At 38.1% G+C, this 27,530-nt stretch overlaps 1 protein-coding gene across 7 annotated transcripts in view; it reads right to left on the bottom strand.

Annotated features, from left to right (window-relative positions):
- Window positions 1–659: 659 nt before the first annotated feature.
- Window positions 660–27,530, bottom strand: part of THSD7B (thrombospondin type 1 domain containing 7B) — a 952,777-nt gene continuing 925,906 nt past the window's right edge. For all 7 annotated transcript variants that reach the window (XM_037848906.1, XM_037848908.1, XM_037848910.1 and 4 more), the window contains 7 exons: window positions 21,579–21,738; window positions 20,288–20,461; window positions 20,091–20,186; window positions 16,000–16,082; window positions 13,461–13,653; window positions 8,854–8,941; window positions 660–1,835 (listed from right to left, as the gene is read on the bottom strand). In XM_037848906.1, coding sequence (XP_037704834.1) covers window positions 1,754–1,835; window positions 8,854–8,941; window positions 13,461–13,653; window positions 16,000–16,082; window positions 20,091–20,186; window positions 20,288–20,461; window positions 21,579–21,738 — 876 coding nt within the window. In that variant the 3' untranslated portion in view covers window positions 660–1,753. The remainder of the gene's footprint in view (window positions 1,836–8,853; window positions 8,942–13,460; window positions 13,654–15,999; window positions 16,083–20,090; window positions 20,187–20,287; window positions 20,462–21,578; window positions 21,739–27,530) is intronic.

The following is a 27,530-nucleotide window of genomic DNA, read 5'->3' as shown; positions in this document are numbered from 1 at the left end:
ATAATTTTATTATTTTCACTAAATAAATTTTCAAGCAACCGAACTGAGGCACATAGAATTTATACACCTTTTCCAGAGTCACGTAGGTAGTAAAGCGCACAACCAGGATTTGATCTCCAAAGCCAGCTCTGTTAAACTACTCTGAAGTCTACTGAAGCTTCACCTAAGTGTAAACTAATAAAAGAACAACTCTGGTGGTTGTTTCCTTTGACACCCTATTGAGATGAGTTGTCCTCTTCTTTGTCTACTGTTTTCTAAACATGGTGCCACTGGACAAAATCAGTTAATTGGAGGGCTTTACTTAGCTGTGAAATAGTTAATGGAAGTCATAGCACAAATGAAAATATCCTATAGCCTGTCCACATTTCTAATATTTCCATTTTCTCAGGTCATTTCCATATCAGTGTTTGCACTATGACAGTGGTTTCTTCTGATACTATCTGAGCTTTAAATATTCCTCCAAAGCTATCCATTGTCTCTCTTTCATAGTGCACCCAATAGTGTTGAGAACCTGGGGTAGCGTTCCCATTCCCTGTCAGCGATTTCATTTGTCAAACTTAAAACAGCAACACAGGAAAACTGCTATTAAAACTGTTTTCGTAAAAAAGCAAGGGCACATCAGAGTGAGTAAATCTACAAGATCCACCATCGCAGTCTCTTGAGCACTTTATTTGTTATAAATACAAGTCAATACCATAAGATGGCACCTTCTTACTTTCAACACCTATGACTACAAACAATTATCTTCATAGAACAGTCTCAGCTTTTAAAGTGTTGTTTTAGATATTACTGAAACCTTATAAAATCAAGACTTTCTACAAACAGGATCAGTGTTTGATGTATATTAAATGAGGTCAGATAATTAATTTCAAAAAAAGAATTTATAAATATTCAGATAAGAAAATTGAAATTACAAAAGCAGAGTTTGTCATCATTAAACTGAATTAAAACTGAGTGTGGTTAGTGCTATATCTACATGGCTAAGTTTTAGTTAAAATACAGTTTTAATAATCAAATAATCTACCTCATTCTCCAACATAACCATTTGTACACTCCTAACATTCAATATACATTTCATTCAGAAACCACCTAGCTCTCATCTAGTCCAACAATTATGCACACTATTTTTGTCAATAAATACAATCCATGAAGTGCCATCATCCTGTCTACAAAACAAAATACAATATTTAAAGGTAAAAACTCAGAGAATTTCTTAAATGGTAACCCACTCTCTCTGTGTTCATGAAAATAGGCAGTCCAATTTGAAAATCTTTGAACCAATGTAAACTTTAGAATCAGTATTGAAGTATGGGAAGAATAAAGACTTGCACTAATATAGTGCATAAAAATGCAATGTCAGATTCATCATTTACAGTAAATGCCTTGATTGGACTTTCCTCTAGATTGTCATCATGCTGCTGAAGATAAAGTTTACTCAAGTCTGCGGGAATTCCATTGTGTTTTCTTCCTCCCATTTCCAAACAGGAAGAGAAAGTTTTCCAGGTCCCTTGGGAAAACAAAAAAAAAAAAAAAAAACCCAAAACACACCCACAAACAATTCAAAAACAAAATGGCAGACTTAATGATCTTTGACTTCATGTTCAAATGAAGCTGAGGCAAAATTACTTCTGCAGTATTTGTATTCTGCCCAGTATATCACATCACGAGATTCCTCAAAAAACTGAGAAGTCTGAGAGCTACAAAAGAAAGTGGTTAAGGCAGTTGATGTCTACATTTGGATTCCTTTTTCAGGTTACATATCTAAGTCTCCATCATAGGCTAAGGTCAGAGGTTTCTGTTGGGGAGGTGTGCTTTGATGTGGTTTTGGCTTCTTGCTGCAAAGGAAAAAGAATTCCACAGATAAAGAAATTTCAAAAAGCTCTGTTTCATCCGACAAATACAATTTCGTGGTATAGACATTCACTTGGTTAAATGACAAAAGATTCATTTCTCTGACTTGTGGGTTTCTTTTATAAATACCAGTCTACTTTAACCCTCTTTTAAGGAGAAGTCATAATTTTTTCAGTAACTCAGAATGGTTTAGTGGAAACAACAACTTAGTGGAAGGGCTGTTTTCCTTTCTTGTTCTTTGTACACAGTAATGCGGACATCTGCTTCTTGCTAATCCCTCAGCTACTGCTTCCTTCACATCACTGATGCTAACATCATATGCAGCTGGAGCAGCCAGGCTCCTGTGCCTTATGCTGTTTTTTCTTTTCTTTTTCTTTCTTTCTTTCTTTCTTTTTTTTTTTTTTTTTTAAGTAAACACAATTCTGCCAGGGCCTGAAAGCTGATAGTTAGCTACGAAGTCACCAGAATCTGTCAGAACAATTTCACCAGTTCTGCTCTCTGTAAAGCCATTCTCACTGGTCTCTGTACTACCTCAGCTCTACAACTCTGTCAGGCCAGGGAGGGCTATTTTTCTTTCTTGAAGAGAGAAGCTGAAGCTGAGTGACTTTCCCAAATCACCCAGTGATGCCTCAGATGGCCAGGCCAAATATTCTGCACTATGCTCCTAGTTTCTTTGTATGGGTGAATCTCAACTTACATTTATTAATATTTATAGCTCAAAGTTTTCCACATACATCCCCACCAATGTAACTGCTCCTTTCCCTCCTCAGTCCTGGTTTTGCCATTCCTTCTGAGCCCAGCTCTCTTTTGGGTTGTCCTCACCAGCAGCGAGTAATCTCTCTCCCTGCCTCGAACTTTCTCTAATATTTATTTTAGTGCGGCATTTATTATCTGTTGGATACAATTCAGTGGCATTTGCTACATTCACACTGTTGTGCAACCAACACCACTCCCTAGTTTGAGAACATTTTCATCGCCCCAGGAGGAAACCCTATATCCGCTAATAGTCACTGTCCCCCTACTCCCCACACACCCTGTCAAACAACAGTCTGCCTTCTAGCTCTACGGATTTGCATATTCTGGACATTTCACACAAAAGGAATCATGCTATATGCTGTCTTTTGTGTTTTTTTTTTTTACTTAGCATAATGGTTAAAATGGTGAAATTTTATGTTACGTGACTTTTACTGCAATAAAAAAATGCTTGATAAAATTAAACTGGTTGCAGAGAGAATCATTTAGTTTAAAATGCTTACATTCTAATTTAAGGAGAAAAACTGATTTTGAGTTTTGGTGTTTGAAGTCAATTACAGAAGCCAAAAGGTAAAGACAATGTGATTTATAACAAACAAACAAAGTCACAAAGTCACACTGAAAGGAACCCCGAGTCCTGTCAGTGGTCCCTTCCCTGGCCAGAGAAGCAGAGGAGTTGCCTAAACATGATTTAGAGTCCTCTGTGGAGAGAGCCTCCAATTTCCCTGCTTCCCAGGTCCGTTCCAGTTCTCTCAGGCGGTACTGAATAACTATCTGAATAATATTTAATATAACTTTATCTTAACCTATAAGTATATTCCAGTGGCTCTACCTATATTTCTGGGCCTAGGCTCCAGCATAAAAAATGAACCCAGCTGAAATGGGGACCTGAACATTCTAATCCACAGCATCTTAAGGTACCAAAGAGAGCACATGGAGAAGGCAAATTGCAGCTTGTATATCCGCTGTGGTGGGGGTGAGAGAGGTGGGAAGGCGGGGGTCCTAATGTCATAAAGGGTATGAGGACGTTTATCTGAAAACACCAGTAAGGGTCTTCCCCATCCCCCCTCTCCTGCCCTCCCTTTTTTTTTGCAGGGAAGGGGTAAGTGGTGGGGAAGGAGAGTGCAGAGAGGAAGAAACGGAGGTGGTGGTAGAGACTTTGGCAATCCGTCTTTAACTGGCATTTGCTAAGGGCTAGTGGGAGGGGTAGAGATGGTTGCATCTTTACAGAGTCAATAATAATGCCTCAGAGTCATGTCAACTTGGCCAGCTGCTGTGAGCAAGGCCTGAAAAATTCTGCTTAAAATATACACAGGCATTGTTATACCAGTTTCTATGTATGTAGTGAATGTCATGATGCACCTTGTATCCTCCTCTGGGAAAAAGAGAGAGCTCCTAATACATAGGCCTTGGATCTCTGTGAGCTGTAGGATGTCTTGGGGATCACTGGGATCAAGACCTCATTTATTATTCATCTTTCCATATTATGTCATCTCTCAATTGACAGATACCAAAATCACGATTATGAATATATGATATTTGTGAACTTTCATGGAGTTTAAAAGAGATAAACTTCCTCTCAAACGTCAGCAACTGCCAAAATAAGGCAAAACTTTGCTGGATAGCTGTGGCTTTACAAAACTTCCTGGCTGGTGAAAAAGAACTGAGCGGCATGACTACCCTCAGCAAAGCCAGCAACTAGGGGGTTTGCCTTTCTTCTTTACTGGTATCCTCTTTTACCCTAAATAAATAGGTTTCTTCCTCCACTTTTTCTCCTCAACTCTCATTGGGACTGGCTACCAAGGAAGGTGTGATCACCCCCATCACACCAAACAAGGCCTCACAAATACCCGTCGTGCAGAGCACCAGGGCCACCGGGCATCCTGCACCGGCGGTGGATGTCCCTAACCCATCAGTCTATGCTTTCCTGGTGAACCGCGATGTGGCCTCATAACTCTTCCCAGGGGAGCACTCTCGACAGCCACCACCACTACTAGCATCAGCACAAGGGATAAAAGCATTTTTCAACCCTGGTGGCAAGAGGCAACTGACTGACATTTTAAAGTGACCTCTTCATTTGCATTTTGGCAAAGGATAGAAGCATTAAGCCAGAAAAGTAAGCTCACTGTGGACTGACAGGCAAGTGCTGGCACTTCTCAGCATTCTTGAATTCAAACTGCGAGGACCCATGCTGCGGCCGGTAGAGATTAAATAGTTTGATGAATGCCGCAAAAAGGCTTTAGTTTAGGCAGCTACGGGTGAGGAGAGAGCCTCTGGGGGTAGGGGTACCATTTTTGGACCTGGGAAGAACCGGAGCCCCTCACTGAGTTGTGCTGGGTGAGGCAGAATGGATGGAGCTATTTGGAGCGACTTCCAGGCCCTATGTCTAGGTCAACTACAAGCTCTCGTAATTGCCTCATGGATCTTTTATCGCCAGGATAGCTGGGGCTTCAGCAATATTTCTAAAACCCTGAACACTGATGACAGATGCACAAAAGGGTGTATCTGAACAAAATGGCCTTTAAGAAGACAATTTTTCTATGTTTTCTCAAAAGCATTTCTCAGTTTTATAATAAATTGCTTTCATCTAAAATACATACCTAAGACCTGACATACTATATTAGTTCTCTCATCCTAAGCCTGTTATTTTTGGGGAAAATGTAAAATCTTCAAAATCATCATCTTCAAACTTTCCTGTGAGCTATTTAATAGAATTAGATGCTGTGGAAAGATCTATTTGGATTTCTTAAGGCAGCTCATATGTAACAGCAAATGATGCTTATCCCCAGATGTATACCCTTATGTTACCTGCAAGACAAGGAACCTCTAAGAAATGTGAAGGCTGTAGACATTATGCTGCATCTAAAGAGTTTTTAGGATTACTTAAGAGAAAGAAACACGGAGACAGAAGGACCAGTAAAAAGAGCATTCAATCTGGCATCAAGCAAAGCTGGAGCTGATTCTGCCAAGCTGTTGACTTTAGGTTAACTTTTCTGAAGATCAACTACTGCCTCTCTAAAATGGGGGTGAAAGTAGCAACACCTCATTGGATTACTGCGAAGCTTAAATAAAGCAATCCATGAAAAGTACTTTATGCTTGTCACATAAATATTGAACTTTTCTCTTGACCTTTGTCTTCAAAAGTCACGGGCAGCAAATTTGTTCTTACTAATTCACTTATTTATTTATCCATTTATTCATTTGTTCAATAAATATTCATCAAACTTGTGCTCTAAAAAATGATCAATAGAACATAGTCATTACCTCCCCCTGCAAAGTCCTTGGGATTTGGAAGAGGAGGGAGATGTTTATACAAATAATTACAATACCAAAATGTAATAAATGTCACAGAGGAGGCATACATAAGTTATTCCAGACTATTTAACAAGGAAAATGCTATTATTTGAGTTGGGCCGGGGAAAACTGATAGAATCTCAATAGCTATAATGAAAAATCCATTCTAGATGAATGGGATGTAGGGAGCAAATCACAGGAGTAGAAGCCTCTTTGATGAACTGGAAGGTACTATTCTAAGTGCTCCACCACAAGTTTGTTTTTTTTTTTAAACTTTTTATTTTGAAATAATTTCCAACTTACAGGTCAGTTGCAAAAATAATATGATCCCATACTGAGAACTCCAAAATACTTCTCACCCAGAAACCCATATCCACCAACTTATAATGTTTTGCCATATTTGCTATTCCTTCCCTCCCTCCCTCCCTCCTTTCCTTCCTTTCTTCCTTCCATCCCTCTTTCTTTCCTTCCTTCCCTTTTTCCTTCCTTCCCTCTTTCCTTCCTTCCTTCCTCCTTCCTTCCCTCCCTTCCCATCCTTCTTTCTTTCTTTCTTTCTTTCACTGGCTCTTTCTTTCCCTCCCTCCCTCCCTCCCTTTCCTTCCTTCCTTCCTACCTTACTATTCTCTAAACATTTGAAAGTAGGTTGAGAGTAGGTTGTATACATCATGCTCCTTGAACATGTAACACTTTCATGTACTGCTATGAGCTTTTCCTCTCCCAAAAGTATTGCCCAGAAAGGAGTAAGTCTTATATTCAACTCTATAAAAATTTTTCATATTATGAATATATTACAATATAGAAAGTTGTTTTGCTTTTTGTTTTTCTTGGAGATCATAAGTATCCTTACATGGGAAAATAAAACGATCAACTTTCCTAATATATGTAAATAGATACTTGGATCTTGGGTAAAATTTTCTGAAAACAGCAGCACAGACAGATTCAAATTAGTGCTGTACCTCAAACAAATCAGATTGAAAGGAATCTGATAATTTCAACAGACTGTATTTGATTATGGAAAGAGAGACTAAAGAAATCAATGACAAAGTGACTGATCTCAAATATAGATGTGAACTTAGAATAAAACTGCTTTACAAAATACATAATTGGAAAAAATTACATAATTGGAAAAATTATGGAAAAATTAGTATGTTATAATGAAATGGTTTAGTATAGTATGTTATAATGAAATATTAATGCACAATATAGTATTATTAACGAGACTGTGTAATTAAACACATTGAGTATACGTTAATAGTCTAGTTTACTATTTTATTCTGGGTATAGGGAGTTAGAGGAGGTAAAGTTGGAAGAGCTGTCTGGAAGACTTCAGTTGCTCTGCCAAGCAGCCCAAACATGAGTTTCCTTTTGCTGTCTGTGAGGAGCCACCGCACTGTCTGAACAGAAAGGAGGATAATCATCTGGAGACAAATTTGAGGAAAAATAATCTGGCTGTACACTTCGGAAGGCAGCAGGTATAGAGAATCCAAATATGGGGCTATTGGGCTATTCCTAGATGGGGATAATTAGGGCCTGGCATCAGGTATGAAAAAAAATAGATATGAAAAATAGGCATAAATATTCACATAATTAGGCCACTGAAAAATAAGAAGTTCTTCAAATGTCAAATCTTCATGCTCAGGATTGCATTTTAAGATCTCTTCCTCTTTCTCTACTTTTTTTTTTCTGGTAGTAAATACTTCCTATCACTCCAAACCTCATCAAAAGCTTTCAACTTCACCATTAAGACAGGATCTAGGCAATGCTTACAAAACTTATCAACTTAAACATAAAAATTGGCCAAATGATTTCATTATAGAATGAATTACTAATTAAAGGTGTTACTTTTCACCATAATATTGTGAAAGCATTTGTTGGACAGAAATTCAGTTTTTAGAAATTTAACTTCTATTACTATAGGTGGCAGAAACAATTAAAGTCATCATATATCCTTCGCCGACTTTCAATGACCCACAGTACATATTAAAACCTGTAGCTTTGGAAACAGATTTCAAGGCTAAATATTAAAGTCTGAAAATTCTGCTTAGGAAGCTAAATAAAATATTTTTTACACATTTGAAAACACTCAAATATACATATTTCTATCTGGTATCAAGAGCAGCTCATCAACTAAAATATATTCTGTACAATAAACTAAAATCATCACTTTTTTGAGAATAATGTATTTTTAGGAACTAGTCGCTTAAAAAATGGGGTCCCTGGATTTGACAGTCAGTTAAATTTTCTCTCATAGCTGGTCAGTGTAGAGAATCACCTGGCTCTAATATTTAAAGTGCACTAATAGGTTATTTGAACCTTCTGGTCAGTTTAACTTAACTGATCAAAATAGGCATTTTAGAACTAGAATTATCTAAAGTAGTGGCTCTCAACCTTGGCTGCATATTACAATTTTCTGGGCAGCTTTGAAAAATACGGATGACCTGACCATACCTGAGACTAATAAAATCAGCATCTTTGGGAGAGCAGCAAAACATCAGTATTATTTAAAACTCCTCAGAAGATGCTAAGATGCAGTCAAGGCTGAAAATCACTCATCTAAAAGGTTTTACTCAAAATACTAACGTGAAAATGTCCTGCCTCTTGACTTGCTTTTTATACTTTCTGATATTTTTCAAAAACCAAACAGAAGAATGTTGTTATTTTAAATGAGCACAATAAAGATAACCATCTCCTATTTCAACTACCGAATTTGGGAACATTGGATTCCAATTTCCACTACTAGAGATTAGTTGTGGCTTCAAGGGCCAATGATCCTGACCTAAGTTTTCTTTTTTTTCTTCTTTTTTTTTTTAATAATTCAATTTTATTGAGATATATTCACATTGTGTGCTTTGTATGACTGTATGGTATGTGAATATATTCTAAGTTTTCTTTTAGTAGTAAAATAGGCCACCCATAAAAATATGGAAAATAAACATTTTACTAATTAGTACTTACCAAACAAGGTAGGAAGTGAATACTAGGAAAATCATGATAAGAAAACTGACACCTGAAACGCCATAAACCCAAATTTTTACTCGGCCATCTGTTTAAAATAGAGATAAAAAGAAGCAGCTTAGCATACAGAAGTCTATGGCATTTGACAGAGAGAAAGTACCATTATGTATGACAACCCAAGCCCGGCCATTAGTTCTGGATTTGAAACAAACATCAGCACCTTAGCCACTGCATACTACACTGCAGATGTTAGCGATTGCTGGCATACTCCGCAAACTGCCAGAAATAATCAGGAATTGACAAGGTCCATTCCTGGAACATTGGAATATGGTTCTTTCCCAGAAACTATATTTGTGGGAAAAAAAAAAAACAAAACAAACCTAACTCTAAATTATATTATATGGAACCATTTTCCATGGTCTTTTACAGACAAAACAGTTTGCATTACTCTGACCTTTAGTGAACTAACCCTCAAATAAATAGGTTATAACTGCATGGCACTAAAACATTTAGATAAAGGTTTTATATCTCATCTGAATTCTGAAACTTTCATAAGCATAAGTGGAAGTACCTATATATGATAGCTATCAACTGTCAACAAAACAGGTGAAAATGTAAAATTTAAGTTAGTCAATAAAAATTCTTTCACGACGCCAAACACAGGCAATCATTATTTCATAAAGTCTAATCAACTGGCAGGCTATTCTGATTTTATGTGTAAGTGTGTACAGTTGAATAAATGTAAAACAGCTGTATTTCAAATCATTTTGACAACATAAAAAAGAACAAAAGAAAACTGTAATTAAAAAACAAAACAACTCCACATGCAAAGGCCATTTGTGGTGGCTTTGCTTCCTGAGTGATGTTAGGTCAACAAAACTACATAGCCAAACAAGCTAATCAATTCAAGCTAATTAATTTACTGAATTACTGTAAAATTATGATTACATATGTAAAAATAGACATAATTTTGGATTTGGTGTCTGCTAGAGGTAAGGAAAACAGATTAGCCAACTATTCTATTCCATTTAGTGACTTTTATTATTTAAAACATAGTTTGATTGTATGTATGATTTTTCTATGTGATAGAAAATTGAGCTGTTTTAAGCAAGCTAATGGTTTTTTTAAATTTTTCTCTATTTTATATGAGTATATAGCTGGCTAAACTTAGAATTGAACTGACAAAGGCAATGACTTAGCATCCCAAAGGAACTGCATTCCTTTCTGAAAGATATGCACATAAAGAAGGTTCATTACAGTACATGAATGTAATTAACTGCAAGTCCAAAATACACATATCAGCATCTTATTCTAAAGGCTTCTATGGGTTAAAAACAATACAAATCTATTGTAAACAACACTTGTTTTGAATAAAATCACAATTACTTTCAATTATATTATGTCTACCTATTATAGTTTTTGCTTACAAGACATTTTCAAGCTTCATAGGTTTTAGAATGAGTCTTCCATATAGTAATGATACTTCTCTATGGTGATAAAACTTTTAACACAGCTTTGACTCTGATCTCTTTGAAACACAAATGATGAAGTCTCTTATTCTAAGTTTTTTACATTGGCAAGAAAAAATTCTGTGAGTGAGAATTCATCTTATATTCACATTACCAACAAAACCTCATGAAGTTGAAGTTTTGGGAGGTTCCAGTGCTATTAAATCTCCTCTCTAGAAGCATGTGGTTCATGATCTTTTAGCCATGTTACTTAAACAAATGATTAATATAACTTTTTAAAAGAATATAATGAATAGGATAAAATTTTAAACAATTAGAAAAAATGTGCAGTGAAAAATAGTTCTTCTGGCCACCTTCTCTCAGTTCCCTACCCAGGAGCTACCACTGCTACCAGTTTCCTTGTGTATTCCCCTTCACAGTTTTTTTTTCTTTTTTGCACATACAAGCATATGAGATCCCCTCCCCCCCCGCCCCATGCACCTTTTAAAAAACACACAAATGCTGCATATCATTCACTTTAATTTGCAATTTTTTCCCACTTAATATATGCTGGAACTATTACCATGCTAGTTCATAAAGACAGGTCTACCTTATTCTTTTTAGTATCTCTATGAGATAACATTGCACAGTTGTACCATATTTATGTTTTATCATTATTCTATTTATGGGTAGTTAGATTGTTTCCAGTCATTTGCTAAATAACAGGAATTCATGTAATGGATATAATTTATACTTCTTTTAGTAGATATGTAATACATCTGTCTGATAAATTCCAAGGAGAGAAATTTTAGGTCAAAATGTATGAACATATAATTTCTGATACATATTGCTTAATTGTTCTCCTGAGTGACTGTTGCAATATACATTCACACTGGGAGAACATGAAATTACAGACCCTCTCCCCAGATTAATATACTTATATGTGTATATATATACACACACACACACACATACATATATACATATATATAGAGAGAAGGCGGGCAGATACACACATATGTATATTCACAAACACATTATTGTTTATGCTTTAGGTAGACCCCAAAAGCCCTCCCACGAATTAAAGGTTAAGGCCCTCATTTATGGGTCTGAAGACTCATTTTCCTGAGAACCCATCCTAATTTTCTCCCTAGAATTGGGTCTACTGGCCACAGGGTAAGCCTGGATATATTTCACATCAGACTCCTCTCAAATTAAAATCTACTATTAATTTAGTCATAAAACTAATGAGATGGTTTTAAATAACTATGACAGGCCTAGCCATATGGGGGAATCAGAAGTTGAATAAGATATGGTAGGTGTCCTTAAAAGTTGCTTGAAGAATGTAAATCTTGTTTCTCCTGCGGGATACTGATTACGTGCTTCGACTTGGCGGGCCTGGGCTGGGGGACCTGATCAGCCCCTGGGGAGGGTGGTGGGCACGGGCGACAGTGCCCTCCACAGCCCCCCAGGCCTGAGAAAGTGAGGCCGGAGGCAGGCCCCATTTCCTCACCCAAAATACCACCCTTAGGGGAGGCTTGCCGGAGGGAACCGCCTTTTCCCCACCCCCTTATCTTGCCCGCACACCCCCCGTTGCCAGAGCAACTCCCGCCACCACCAGTGCGCATACACTGTTGCCAGACACCGTTGCCAGAGCAACTCCCGCCCCTTTTCAAACAACCTCCGAGCCCTCTTAGAACCAATCCTAACCTCCGCACCCTCTCAGAACCAATCCTAGCCTTTATCCCCTCAGCATTGGCTTGTAACAACCCCCGCCCTCTATGCCAGCCTATATAACCTGTGCTCACCCCTAATAAAGGCTCTTGGCTTTACCCTCCTGAAAAAAGTGTCCCGCCTGTTCCTTTCTCGCCGCCCTCCATACCTTGCACGCCACCGCCGGGGACCTGGCCAAGTCCCCCGCCTCGCCCTCGCCTCCGGGAAAGAGCCCCCGCCGCCGGTACCCTCCGAGCAACGCCGAGAGCCGAGGGTTCAGCAACCGGCCGCCATCCCCCCAGACGATTTAACTGCGACCGCATTCTCCCACTTAATATAGGGTCCTCTGGACATGGGCTCTATTTTCTGCTTCATTTAAGTATATCAGCAAGGCACTTTCCAGTAGGGCAAAGGCCTGGGGCATGCACGGAAAGTTCCCAGGGTATATTATGTCTGAGCTTTGTCTGTCTCCTCTCTCTATGCCTTATCAGTTATGCCACTTGTGTCAGTCATTCCTACACGTTATGTCCTGGAAGAGGTACGTACAATAGGTCCAGAGAACCTTGCTTTCTCTTTCTGTCCACTTTCAGTGCTATGCAAATGCCTTAACGACCTGCCTTCCCCTGTCACTCACTAGTGCCGTGATGTGACCTCAGCGAAATTAGTTTGCACTGTCAACTTCAGTTTATCAGTCTCTAAAATGGGAGGGACCTAATGAGATAATTTATGAAACATGGCCAGCACAAAACTACAAGGAACATAGAAAATATCTAATTAATATTGATTCCTATCCGAAGAACCTCCAATTTCTGAGTCCTGTTTCTGACACTGTGCTAATTAATACCCATGACGATCTTACAGGAGGTACCGATAGACTGATTTCATAGATGAGAAAATTGAGGTCCAGAGAGGTGAAGGAAACCGAGACGTGAAGAGGTGACAAAACTGCACAAATCACAAAACGGGTACATTCTGAGCCATGATGCCAACCACATCTGTCTGTCTCTGAAACGGATGCTTTTGCCATTCCAATAGTATTTCTTAAATTAGAATCCATGGACATTTTCTCAGGTATCTCAAGTTCCTTAAGAATTTATTCTAATTTTTACCTTTCATTCATTTGTCTAAAAAGTTCACAGATACAAAAGCTAAAACCTTTGTAGAGGTAATTTGCAACTAAAAGTTATTTTCAAAGGATAATATTTTGCATCCTTAACTCATTGTCTCTTAGACACTCATCCTTAACTATCCATGAGAACATTTAACATTTAAAGGGATCATACATTATGCAATATGCAAATTTGAGAGACCTGGAACTAGTCCATATTGCCTCTTCCTTCCTTCCTCTTTTTCTCCTTTATTCCCTTCTTTCCATCATATCCAGTGGTCCCAAAGTGAACATCCCCATGAGAAAATTTGCATTTCTTACTTATAACGGAAACATACCTGAATCAAGGGGTTGAAGAGACCATCCTTTAAAAATATCATGTATTTTTGAATTCACAGGTCTGTTTTTACCAGCAAGGTTTTTAACATCAGCTTTTTTATCCTCTGAGCCAGGTACTTTCATGCAGTAATCCAGGAAACCATTTGATCTCATTATCTCTGTATAGCCCTTTTCACAACCACAGACTCCACCCTACAGCACAAAAAATATTTTTATGGTTACACAGTGAGTTGTGCAGATAAGAGAAAAAGCAACTTAAATGTAGGAATCACTTAATATTTGCATGATATACCCTGGCAATTTAGGGTTTTCAGCAAGTAACTTGCCAATGAGATGAAAATCCAATAAACAGGTCAACTTCCTGAATTCTAAAATCAACTCTTAAATAAATTGTCAAGGATTTTTTTAAAGGTTTCTAATTTTGACACCTTCCAAATATGAAATCACAATCCTTTGTAAGTAGAGAGCATTAACTACATCATTTTCTCTCTGATAGAAACGTTTAAGGCATTTAGTCAAATGATCCTCTGCTCTCCCCTCTGCTGTTTCAGATTCCTGCCCAGTCACTCCAGCCTGCCCTTCACACTGAGAAGCAAAGCAAGAGGTTATGCACATATCTTCTCTGAGTTTTGTGCCCTTTGAGATCCACTGTTGTCACAGCTGCTGAACGATTCTACCACCTTCTACCACTGATTACTAACTAGTCCACCTCACCTCTCTGTTTTCATATGCTTGGTTCTGCACAAAAGGAGAGCAGCCCAGGGGCCAGAAGGAAAAAGGTGAGGAAAACAGACTTCACCAAGGTCACACATCCAAAAGAAGGATGGATGAGTCAAATATCCATCTAAATCAATCTCTCCTTGTAGTAACCTGAGGCTCACGCCACGCCCATCCTTAGTTGCTGCAGTGATTATGTGTCCTTACTAATTGTCTGGGTACAATGAACCTCACCGAGAAGCTAAGATGACATATAATACAGGAAGACCCCTATCTGTGTCTGGGTGAAACTGAAAATAATTGTTCTTCCTCCAGCAAACATACAGGCAATGGAGAAGAATAAGAAAAAAGGTAGGCATAAAATTATGAGTCTCTATGACTTTGCTTTTAGGGTTTCTTACCTAAAACCATTTGTCTGACATTTTCAGAACAGGCCCTAGCCTCACATTGTCACTTGGGTCAATCTTTATCAATATGTCAGATTTATTTAGGTCATCAATTGGTGACCCAACATACGACTGTGAGGAGCTGTAGACACTAAAACTAAACCAGGGCATTTCAAACTTCTACGAAGAAGAAGGTCAGAAAAGCACTTGCTGAAATTAAAACTGTCCATAGTTTAGCAAATAGGTAACAGCCTTCTAATAATGAAAATTATTATATTTCTGAGTGGTTTTAATTGAAGGTATCACACAGTATTTGATGGAGAGACCTAATTTAGACAAGTTTTATATGCTCAGCTGTTAAAGCCAACCTTTCAAGACACATGCCTAAGTGAGAAAAGTTGTGATCAGTCACATATGCCAAGGATTCAAGGAAAATAGTAATGTATGCTTTATAAAAGAGGGCAGCCAGCCAGTGGTGGACAGCTACAAATTCAATTTTGCAACTATCATTAGTCCAAATGAAGTTGTTGCTGATCTTCTCTTCTTTACTTTCTTCTCCTCTCTGCAAACCTAGTTACTGGCTTTTCTGTGGTAAAGAACTTAACCCCCCTTGAAACAGAAGAGCTGTAAAATGGGATTGAGTGTATGAATTATTTTTAAGCAAAACATGTTTGGAATGAGCACACTATAAAAAAAAAACCTGTTTCTTTAAGAGATGTATTTATAAAATTATATATGTAGTAAATATATAATTTTAAAAATTATATATGTACTGCATATATAATTTTAAAAATTATATATGTACTGCACACTGAGCACAAATGATTAGAATCCATTACACATTTTGCAATAATTCCTGAGCAGTGGCAGATGAGAGCGAAGGGAGATGGAAGGGAAGCAAGATTCCTGCTTTGGGGGGGAAAAATATATATATATATATATATATATATATATATATATATATTTTTATATTCAACCAAAGCCACACATTCAACTTATTAAAGAAGAAATCAATTTTTTTCACACTAGAGTGATTAAGGTATAATCAATTTTAACAAATAACATTCAGCAAATATGAACATGCATTTATAACATTGTTCAAAACAGTTTAGGTATACGGAAGGTTAAAAATAGAAGAAATAAATCAACTGTGAACACTCATTGGTAAACAGAACTAACATAAATCATATGCCTGAAAGATAAATTTGGCTATAGACACATTTATTAAAAAAAAAAAAAAAAGACTGCTTTCCATAACACTTGGCTCTGTACAGAAATGTTTAATAGCTGTGATTACTCCTGCAAATGCCTCTAGATGGTATCGTGGGCACATGGAACTGCTGGTGGGCCACAGCAGACCGGAGAGGAACGTCCCACAGCATGTGTGTAACTCAGCAATTAAAACACTTGTGGGAAGCCCCAACACATGACTCACCTGTGTACAGTAGGAGAAAGGTTTCCTGCAGGCTGGATTACACTGCCGAATAGCAGCAGGACGCGCCTGAGGGGAGCAGCCTCCTACAAAGGAAATCCCACAGTCATTTGCAGATTTCTCTCTGATAAACATTTTTAAAGGTTTGGTGTCCCCCCTGTCACTCCCCACCCCTGGCACTGGTCACTTTGCAAACAGAATTATTTTTAAAATCCACCTGCTAATGCGGAGTGTGGCTCCCGGGGATGAATGTGGACCCGGTGTCGTGGAACTGGGGGTATCTTCTTGACCAAAAGGGGGATGCAAAATGAGATGAAATAGTTTCAGTGGCTGAGAGATTTCACGTGGAGTCGAGAGGTCACTCTGGTGGACATTCTTATGCACTATATAGATAACACCTCTTAGGTTTTCGTGTATTGGAGTGGCTGGGGGTGAATGCCTGGGACTGCCAAACTCCAACCCAGCAGTCTGGACAATTACATAATAATGTAGCTTACAAGGGGTGACAGTGTGATTGTGAAGACCTTGTGGATCACACCCCCTTTATCTAGTGTATGGATGAGTAGAAAAATGTGGATAAAAACTAAAGGACAAATGGAGTGGGATGGGGGGATGATTTGGGAGTTCTTTTTTCACTTTAATTTTTTATTCTTGTTCTGGCTCTTTCTGATGTAAGGAAAATGTTCGGAGATAGATTGTGGTGATGAACGCATAACTATGTTATCATACTGTGGACAGTGGATTGTATACAATGGATGATTGTATGCTGTGTGAATGTATTTCAATAAAACTGAATTTAATAAAAAAAATGGGTGAGAAAAAAAAAAAAAACTAGTGGAGAGTGACATCATCAACAGGGCAATGTAAACAGCTACTGAAAACTTCTCTCCAGAGATTAATGGAAAAAAGGACAATTCTGAATTGTTTGAAACTCTGGAGAAGTACATAGACTGGAGAAGGACACTGCAAATGCAAACTGAAGAAAGAGAAGAAATATCGGAAACGGAAATGTCCTCATAGAGTACAGCGGTGAATGCATAACTATATGATTACACCAGGAATCATTGATTGTTTACATAGGAGAAAATGTATGCTGTGTGAATAAAACCGTTAAAAAAACAAAAAACAAAAAACAAAAAACAGAAAAGCAAAAAACACATTCACAACACTAAAATTGTTCATGGATGAATATATACTTTTAAGGTATTTTGGAAATATTAGGTGGGGTAGGAGCAAAAGTGGTGAATGGGATTATAAGAATACAATAGTATCAATTAACAAAATAAAATAAAATTGGGGAATTTTTAAACAAGAAAGAACCATAATAATTTGATATTAACTCTACACCTATACTTCAAATGGAAAAAATGGGAGTGGGACACTCCTAAAAAGTGATTTTCAAAAATATTCTTTTATAACAATTGTATAACTGTATAGCTTACATGGTGTGACAGTGTAATTGTGAAAACCTTGTGGCCCACACTCCCTTTATCCAGTGTGTAGACAGATGAGTAGAAAACTGGGGACAAAAATTAAATGAATAATGGGGGGGATGGGATGTTTTGGGTGCTCTTTTCTACTTTTATTTTTGTTCTTATTTTTATTGCTTTTGGAGTAATGAAAATGTTCAAAAATTCATTGCGGTGATGAATGCACAACTATATGATGGTACTGTGAACAACTGATTGTACACTGTGGAAGACTGTATGGTTTGTGAATGTATCTCAAGAAAACTGAATTAAAAATACATTCCCCTGTTAAAAAAAAAACAAAACAAAAAACCTACACACAAATGTTTACAGTGGCATTATTCATAATTGCCCAAAAGCAGAGACCACACAGATGTCCATCAATGGTGAATAGATATATAAATGTGATAGAGCCACACAATGAGATACAAGCAAAAGGAAGAAACTACTAATACATGCAACAACATGAGCAACTCTCCAAAGCATTTGTGCTGAAAGAGGCCACATTCAAAAGGTCACATGCTGTATGCTCCATTTACATGATATTCTGGAAAAGCAAATCTATAGGGAAAAAAAAATTGATCAGAGGTTGTCAGGAGCTGGAGGTGGGGGGAAAGGTGGACTACCAAGGAGTGGGAAGGAATTTTCTGGGTTGATGAAAATATTCTGTATCTTGATTCTGATCATGTTTACCTAACTGTATGCATTTGTCCAAACTCATATCACTGTACACCAAAAAGGGATGAATTTTATAATGTGTAAATTACCCCTCAATAAACTCCCCCTCCTGACAAAAAAAAAAAAAAAAAAAAAAAAAATCCACCTGCTAACCGTGTGTCCCAGGTCCATTTCCTTGATTACCCCAGGATTCACTGTTTGAGGTGGGAAGCTCTTCTAAAAGGGGATGTTGACAGTGGTATTTTTATACCTGCTGATCGGCAGTGTGATCCTATCATATGGCTATGTTTGATGTTAGTTTATGCATGTCAGGATCAGTAGCAGAACTGATGAAATCGCCATTTAAGTTCAGGAGCAGAAAACATATCTTCTTAAAGATTCATTCTACCTATGTTTCTACAATTAGGAACTAGGCCAATTTCATTCCAACAACCAAATGTCAAATGCCACTCATCAATTCATGGGGGCACAACAGCAAACACTTCAGTAACATTTTTTAAGGTTTATCAGCCATAGCACACACACATGCACACACACACACACACACACACACAGACTCACATTTTTAAGCAGAAATATGTAAACTTCAGGAAGGGCATAACATATCTGACCAGTACTTGTAGGTGCTCAGTAAAGTTTTCAATAAAAGTGTGGGATGATGTATATCTCTATGATCTGAAAATCATCTATATATTAGACTTGTCATATTGGAGACAAGGTAGAAGGAGAGACATAGGGAAAGCCTAGAGGCAATTAGGGAATAAATTTGACTTGCTTTACAAGGGTAGTAGTTAACTCGGATTTATATAGTATTGGTTACATTTATAGACTCCAGCCTTTACTTTGCTTTAATTGTCAACCACTTATAGTTAATTATATAGCTACAAAAAAGCTTTGGGCCTCAGGCAGGTAGGGGACAGTGTTACTTTCAAAATAAATAATCATTACACAAATAAAAAAGAAAACCCACAATCTACAATAAACATGTAAGTATGAAATTGATATTTGAGTGTTAGTGTCAATAACCAGGGTAGAAGGCTTTCTGAGTTTCTGGTTAGGTAGATTTACTCCCTATCTGGTTTTAAAAACAACATGACTCTCAAAGTGGACAAGTAGCTTAAAAAGATTATTGTAAATAAACTACGGATTAAAGGGAATACTAATAACACAAGAATGGCTAAACAAGACAACCGTGGAACTGATAATCCTTCTATTCCTATAAGCACTTCTCCCACCCCCAGCATAAGCTCTGACAGCTGGAACAGTAAGTAAAAACAAGATCAACTTAATCTGCTCTGACAAGAAAACATAAACAAACAAACAAACAAACAAACAAAAACCTAAAACTCTAATTTTAACTTACTGAGAAGAACATTTGTACCACGAATGAGGAAACTTTCCTTTGGTCTATATTGTGCATTGAGATATTAAGTAATAATAATGATCAGCAAACTATTCAAATACTAATTTTCCAGTAAATGAACATAAGCATCTATAATTTATAGCAAAAAAAAGTTTTTTACCAATAAAAATATATTTTAATATTTTATTTTACCTTATCCACGTTTTAAATTTCAATTTCTGTGTGTTTTTTATAATATGATATATTAACCCAGTAGTGCAGGAGTATAAATATGTTGAGCTATGTCTTCAAAATAATTTTACTGAGAAGATACATGACTTAAAATTTTAGTAAAATAGCATCTGCCATTTCAAAGGAAATTTCACTGTGGTTCAGCTTATTTCTGTATTCAACTTGCTGGGTATATTATAGGTTTCACATAGAATTGCTTAGTTTCTAAGATGCAAAGGTCTAATAACAATTTGCTATAAAAATCACCTAAGTCCACTCATCCACTGCTTAGAGTTTGCAAGCTAATTCCTCTCACAAACAGCAGCATTTGGAGATCTTACTGAAGCACCTACACACGTCTCAGGTGGAAATACCTGTGACATTAATGCCATCTGAACGTTGACACCATACAGTTCTCTCGTTATTGTTCCAAAGACTTGCTTTCCATGTGTAGTGATAACATTTGCCTCCTGCAAGTAAATCAGATGACAGCAGTTCTAGTACATCTCACATAAAAATAGAATAAGCACTGATCTATTAGGGCTAAATAATGTGAAAGTGCTCGTGGTACCTGTACAAGGGCGTGTTTCTAGAACCTGTTGGGGGCAGTTGTCTTGGTTCTCAAAAGCCTGAATTATAAATGTTCTTGACCTAGACTGGCGACCCATGGTCTCAAAGCTTCTCCCCTCGATGCAGGTCAACTCGCACTTGCTCCACTCTGACCACTCCGTTAAGTGGCAGTCTCCTGGATGGTCGTGCAGCACGGGGGAGAAAAACAGCAAGGACACTGACACCCGACAACATGGAAGAGGACAGAATTCTCACCGAGATTTGTGATTCTGCTAGTGATACAGGCAGGCTCTAGATACAACAGATACTACTTACACATTCTATTTTGACTATTGTTCTAATTAGGAAGTACAATGAATGATAAAGTAATTTATGGTTCAATCTACTTTAAAAAGATAGTGCCAAAAACTAGATTATCATTGCTCTCCTCCAAATTGTAGTCATACTTAGAGAATACTATGAGTCCACCAATGATAATAAAATTTTTAAAAGGGAGAGGTAAAGATTACAGTGGCTCAGTTTTTAAGGCTCAGCATAACAACATCATAAAATGGAAGTTCATAGAAACGATATAAAAGGGAAGAAGCAGATCATGGAAATGGAGTATCTTGGCCCAAAGAATATTTAATGCTCTGAATACAGACACATGTACATATACGTATATACACATACACATACCTTTCTGCATATGGATATTTGTACAAAATTATAAGAATGTTATTCTTATACAAAGTTATAAGAATATGTTACACATTAAATTATTAGAATATTAGCTACATAAAGGTTATGCCATATAAGCAACGTTGTGTTATTAGGATTAAAACAAATTCATATGTTTTATGTAACTACTAATGACCTTCACATCATATAGAACTCGGCCATTTTCAGAGTTCTTTCTCAAACCTCTCAATGCCATCACCAGCATCCATCCATGCATAGATTCAGCCAACATTTTTGCTGGCCAATATGCTGTAAGGGCGGTCTCACCAACACACTTTCTAGATGAAGAAACCACTGCTCAAAGCGGTTAGACTATCTCTCCCAGGTATTGTTATTGAAGTGGTAACTTAGATCTTAAATCTCCAAGTCCAGTGCTTTTATCTCTTATATATTCTGCCTCTATGGAATTAGTAGGTATATGATATAACTAAGTGATAAGCACAATTAAAAGTGAATTCCAGATAATTAAGAACTTCAGCTGTGATGAGGTAGAGCTTCTCCAGAATAAAGCTACTAGAAACAAATATTAAAGGACTGACATGAAAGCACTCCCCATCATTAATGTTGCATACCTGGGCAAGGCACAGAACACAGCTGCTGCAGGGTGCTGCGCTGATAGGACATTTCCCCACACAGTGCATCGTCTACAAGCACAGCTCTGTGCGAGATGGAACCGTTGTGGACCACGCAGGAGAGGCTGCGGACCTGGACTCCTTCCCCACAGTCTCCACCCTGTTAGAGTGAAAGGATACTCTCAGAATTACTCAAATAATTATCATCTCTTGGATTTTAGCTCTTGCCATCCCTAGCCCAGGAAAATCCTAGTTGTGCATTTCGGCAGCTTCCTCTTCTTGGGAGTTATCTTTCAATTGTCGACAATAAAGCAACACTTAGCAATACCTCTTGGCTAGCTTGAGTTGGTAGAGAAATTGAAGTTGAAATGCAAATTTATACCATGGCATTTATGTACTTGGAATATGGCAATTCATTTTGGAACTCAGCCAGGATTGACTAAAAATAAAAATACCTAATTTGTCTAGGTCTTTCTGATAAAACAGCCTAATCCATAATCACTCCTCAAAATAGCATGTACAGCCACAGGGCATCAATTTCTCTTTTACTTTGCTTGCTTTGCTTTTGTAGGGAATTCAGTGCTTTCTCACCTGGATTAGGTTTGGGTTTCCAGCCAAACACTGTTTCCTTCTATTGCTACAAGCAGTTGTTTTCCAAGCATGCCTTCTGTGCTGAATAATATTCTTTGAAGATATTTCATACAAATCCCACTCAGATTAGTCTGAGCAATTAGGAAAATGTTGTGCAGTGTTGCACAGAAACAGAATATTAGAATTGGAAGGGCTCTTGGTGGTTTTCTGACCCAACCACCTGCCTGATGAAAGGTTTCCTTCTGTAACATTTTTCACAGATACTCATAAGATGAGTATTTTCTCCTCAATTTGAGCCAGGTGCTCACTACCTCCAATATCAGGTGATAGCCTCTGCTTCAGCTTGGATACTCTAGAAAACGGAGACTGAGGCAAAGCTTTCTTGCAGTCCCAGGGCGGCAAGGGCAAAAGAGCACTGAAGCAGGGAAGGGGAGAAAGCTAATATGAGATAATGCATTACGAAGCCGGCCTTCACTTCACAAGGAAACACCGCTGGCTGCTTGGTCACCCACATCTCCCAGAGAGGCCCTGTGGTAGCACCGTGTCTCAGAACCATACATGGGGAAGAAGGGAGAGCCATTTATACACCAGCTCCTTCTTAGCTCCAGGTCTCACTGATCAACCTTCATCCTAGAGAATTCTGCCACCCTGTGTTCCCAAGTTGTGCTATTCAGCTTAACCTACGTCCAGAAGTTAGTGAAAGAGCCAGAACCTTCATGAATACTGCTGCTACAGGTGCCAAGAGACAAAGACAGAACTTTGCAGCTCTGTTGCTGTAGGCAGGGATGCCATATCCCAGAACAACTCTTCACTGGGAAATGGTTTCATCTCCTTTTCATCCCTTCTCCCGCTGTAGGACCCAGACACAGCACTGCAGTCCTTGGAACTGCTGTGGCTCCTGTGGGGGCAGGAGTGATGAAGGACAAGGGAGTCCACTAAAGCAGTCTGGACAGTGTTCCAGAACACGGAGGAGGCAGCCCAGGGGCTGAGAGACCTGCTGAGCACTGACAGGGCCAGGCACAGTGGCAGTGGCTGCTAGTGTCACGGGCAGGCTGTGGCAAAGCTGCTGCAAGGGCAGGGCGGCACCGAGTGGTTGCTGAGAAAGATGCCTGACATAAAGGAGGATGAGACACCAAGACGTGGGCAAAAAAGAAAAGGTGCAACTTGGAGGGGTCCAAGTTGTAGCAAAGTAGACTCTAAAGAGTCTGAGGGGGAACATAAATTAGGGTCATGATACCCTCTTTTAGAGATATTTTTACAGGAATTGTGATTTGTTTATTTAAGATGGAAATTCTCAAGCTTGACTTAGCAATAATTCACAACTGCTCTAATCATCTCTAGGGCTTCTGTGAAATGTTAAAATACAAAAGAAATACACCATGATTTTGTATCTAAATGCATTTTTTGGAGATGAGTGGGGTTACAAGATCAATTTATAGTAGATTCATCCAAAGCAAATGTTCTAATAAATATGTACTCCCTCAATTGGAAAATAACTAGTGTAAATTGAATTTCATTTTTTGGGAGGGTCCTCTCACGTAAGTTATTATTCCTGATGATGGATCCACTTCAGAATTTTCTAGCTGTATATTTCACAAGAGAGTATCAGACTTGTGTACTTAGAGAGAAGAGTCTGAGGGTAATGCAGCATATACGTAATTTGAAATTACTGACATCTGAAACCTCAGGTAACAAAAGGCTCAATTGATTAGACCTTTTGCTTGACACTCCACAGTAATCCTGTGAAGAAATAACAGGAAACAAGCCCATACCAGGAATCACTTTAAAAAACAAGACAACAACAGGATGCTCTTGGGACCTTGGGATCAGTCCATATTCACCCCTAATCTCTTATAGTTCTGGCAACAACAGTCCCTATCTGGAACAGAAATCAGCATCAGAATGATAATTTCATTCATAAAGCAAGGATTTGTTCACCTACTTTTTTTTTTTTTTTTTTTAATCATCATTTTATTGAGATATATTCACATACCACGCAGTCATACAAAACAAATTGTACTTTCGATTGTTTACAGTACCATTACATAGTTGTACATTCATCACCTAAATCAATCCCCGACACCTTCATTAGCACACACACAAAAATAACAAGAATAATAATTAGAGTGAAAAAGAGCAATTGAAGTAAAAAAGAACACTGGGTACCTTTGTCTGTTTGTTTCCTTCCCCTACTTTTCTACACATCCATCCATAAACTAGACAAAGTGGTGTTTGGTCCTTATGGCTTTCCCAATCCCATTGTCACCCCTCATAAGCTACATTTTTATACAACTGTCTTCGAGATTCATGGGTTCTGGGTTGTAGTTTGATAGTTTCAGGTATCCACCACCAGCTACCCCAATTCTTTAGAACCTAAAAAGGGTTGTCTAAAGTGTGCATAAGAGTGCCCACCAGAGTGACCTCTCGGCTCCTTTTGGAATCTCTCTGCCACTGAAGCTTATTTCATTTCCTTTCACATCCCCCTTTTGGTCAAGAAGATGTTCTCCGTCCCACGGTGCCAGGTCTACATTCCTCCCTGGGAGTCATATTCCACGTTGCCAGGGAGATTCACTTCCCTGGGTGTCTGATCCCACGTAGGGGGGAGGGCAGTGATTTCACCTTTCAAGTTGGCTTAGCCAGAGAGAGAGGGCCACATCTGAGCAACAAAGAGGCATTCAGGAGGAGACTCTTAGGCACAAATACAGGGAGGCCTAGCCTCTCCTTTGCAGCAACCGTCTTCCCAAGGGTAAAACTTATGGTAGAGGGCTCAACCCATCAAACCACCAGTCCCCTATGTCTGTGGTCATGTTAGCAACCATGGAGGTGGGGTAGGCGAATACCCCTGCATTCTCCACAGGCTCCTCAAGGGGGCACTACATCTTTTTTTTTTTTTTTTTTTTTCCCTTGTTTGTCTTTTTTCTTTTCTTTTTTTTTTTTTTTTTTTTTAACTTTCCCTTCTTTTTTCAAATCACCTGTATGAAAAAAAAAGTTAAAAAGAAAACAAACATACAATAAAAGAGCATTTCAAAGAGACCATAGCAAGGGAGTAAGAAAAAGACAACTAACCTAAGATAACTGCTTAACTTCCAACATGTTCCTACTTTACCCCAAGAAAGTTACATAATATAGCAACATTTCAGTGAACTTGTTCCTACTACATCCATCAGAAATTAACAGACCATAGTCATTTCTGGGCATCCCCAGAACGTTAAATAGCTTATCTGTTCTTCCTGGATTACTGTTCCCCCTTCCTTAATTGCTCTCTACTGCTAGTTCCCCTACATTCTACATTGTAAACCATTTGTTTTACATTTTTCAAAGTTCACATTAGTGGTAGCATATAATATTTCTCTTTTTGTGCCTGGCTTATTTCGCTCAGCATTATGTCCTCAAGGTTCATCCATGTTGTCATATGTTTCACCAGATCGTTCCTTCTTACTGCCGCGTAGTATTCCATCGTGTGTATATACCACATTTTATTTATCCACTCATCTGTTGAAGGACATTTGGGTTGTTTCCATCTCTTGGCAATTGTGAATAATGCTGCTATGAACATTGGCGTGCAGATATCTGTTCGTGTCACTGCTTTCCGATCTTCCGGGTATATACCGAGGAGTGCAATCGCTGGATCGAATGGTAGCTCTATATCTAGTTTTCTAAGGAACTGCCAGACTGACTTCCAGAGTGGCTGAACCATTATACAGTCCCACCAACAATGAATAAGAGTTCCAATTTCTCCACATCCCCTCCAGCATTTGTAGTTTCCTGTTTGTTTAATGGCAGCCATTCTAACCGGTGTTAGATGGTATCTCATTGTGGTCTTAATTTGCATCTCTCTAATAGCTAGTGAAGCTGAACATTTTTTCATGTGTTTCTTGGCCATTTGTATTTCCTCTTCAGAGAACTGTCTTTTCATATCTTTTGCCCATTTTATAATTGGGCTGTCTGTACTATTGTCATTGAGTTGTAGGATTTCTTTGTATATGCAAGATATCAGTCTTTTGTCAGATACATGGTTTCCAAAAATTTTTTCCCATTGAGTTGGCTGCCTCTTTACCTTTTTGAGAAATTCCTTTGAGGTGCAGAAACTTCTAAGCTTGAGGAGTTCCCATTTATCTATTTTCTCTTTTGTTGCTTGTGCTTTGGGTGTAAAGTCTAGGAAGTGGCCTCCTAATACAAGGTCTTGAAGATGTTTTCCTACATTATCTTCTAGGAGTTTTATGGTACTTTCTTTTATATTGAGATCTTTGGTCCATTTTGAGTTAATTTTTGTGTAGGGGGTGAGGTAGGGGTCCTCTTTCATTCTTTTGGATATGGATATCCAACTCTCCCAGCCCCATTTGTTGAAAAGACCATTATGGCTCAGTTCGGTGACTTTGGGGGCCTTATCAAAGATCAGTCGGCCATAGATCTGAGGGTCTATCTCTGAATTCTCAATTCGATTCCATTGATCTATATGTCTATCTTTGTGCCAGTACCATGCTGTCTTGGCAACTGTGGCTTTATAATAAGCTTCAAAGTCAGGGAGTGTAAGTCCTCCCACTTCGTTTTTCTTTTTTAGAGTGTCTTTAGCAATTCGAGGCATCTTCCCTTTCCAAATAAATTTGATAACTAGCTTTTCCAAGTCTGCAAAGTAGGTTGTTGGAATTTTGATTGGGATTGCATTGAATCTGTAGATGAGTTTGGGTAGAATTGACATCTTAATGACATTTAGCCTTCCTATCCATGAACATGGAATATTTTTCCATCTTTTAAGGTCCCCTTCTATTTCTTTTAGTAGAGTTATGTAGTTTTCTTTGTATAGGTCTTTTACATCTTTGGTTAAGTTGATTCCTAGGTACTTGATTTTTTTAGTTGCTATTGAAAATGGTATCTTTTTCTTGAGTGTCTCTTCAGTTTGTTCATTTCTAGCATATAGAAACATTACTGACTTATGTGCATTAATTTTGTATCCCGCTACTTTGCTAAATTTGTTTATTAGCTCTAGTAGGTGTATCGTTGATTTCTCAGGGTTTTCTAGATATAAGATCATATCATCTGCAAACAATGACAGTTTTACTTCTTCTTTTCCAATTTGGATGCCTTTTATTTCTTTGTCTTGCCGGATTGCCCTGGCTAGCACTTCCAGCACAATGTTGAATAACAGTGGTGACAGCGGGCATCCTTGTCTTGTTCCTGATCTTAGAGGGAAGGCTTTCAGTCTCTCACCATTGAGTACTATGCTGGCTGTGGGTTTTTCATATATGCTCTTTATCATGTTGAGGAAGTTTCCTTCAATTCCTACCTTTTGAAGTGTTTTTATCAAAAAGGGATGTTGGATTTTGTCAAATGCTTTTTCAGCATCTATTGAGATGATCAATT

The sequence above is a fragment of the Choloepus didactylus genome, chromosome 9 (genome assembly GCF_015220235.1).
Source record: "Choloepus didactylus isolate mChoDid1 chromosome 9, mChoDid1.pri, whole genome shotgun sequence".
Taxonomy (NCBI): domain Eukaryota; kingdom Metazoa; phylum Chordata; class Mammalia; order Pilosa; family Megalonychidae; genus Choloepus; species Choloepus didactylus.
This window is presented reverse-complemented; position numbering and strand designations above follow the sequence as displayed.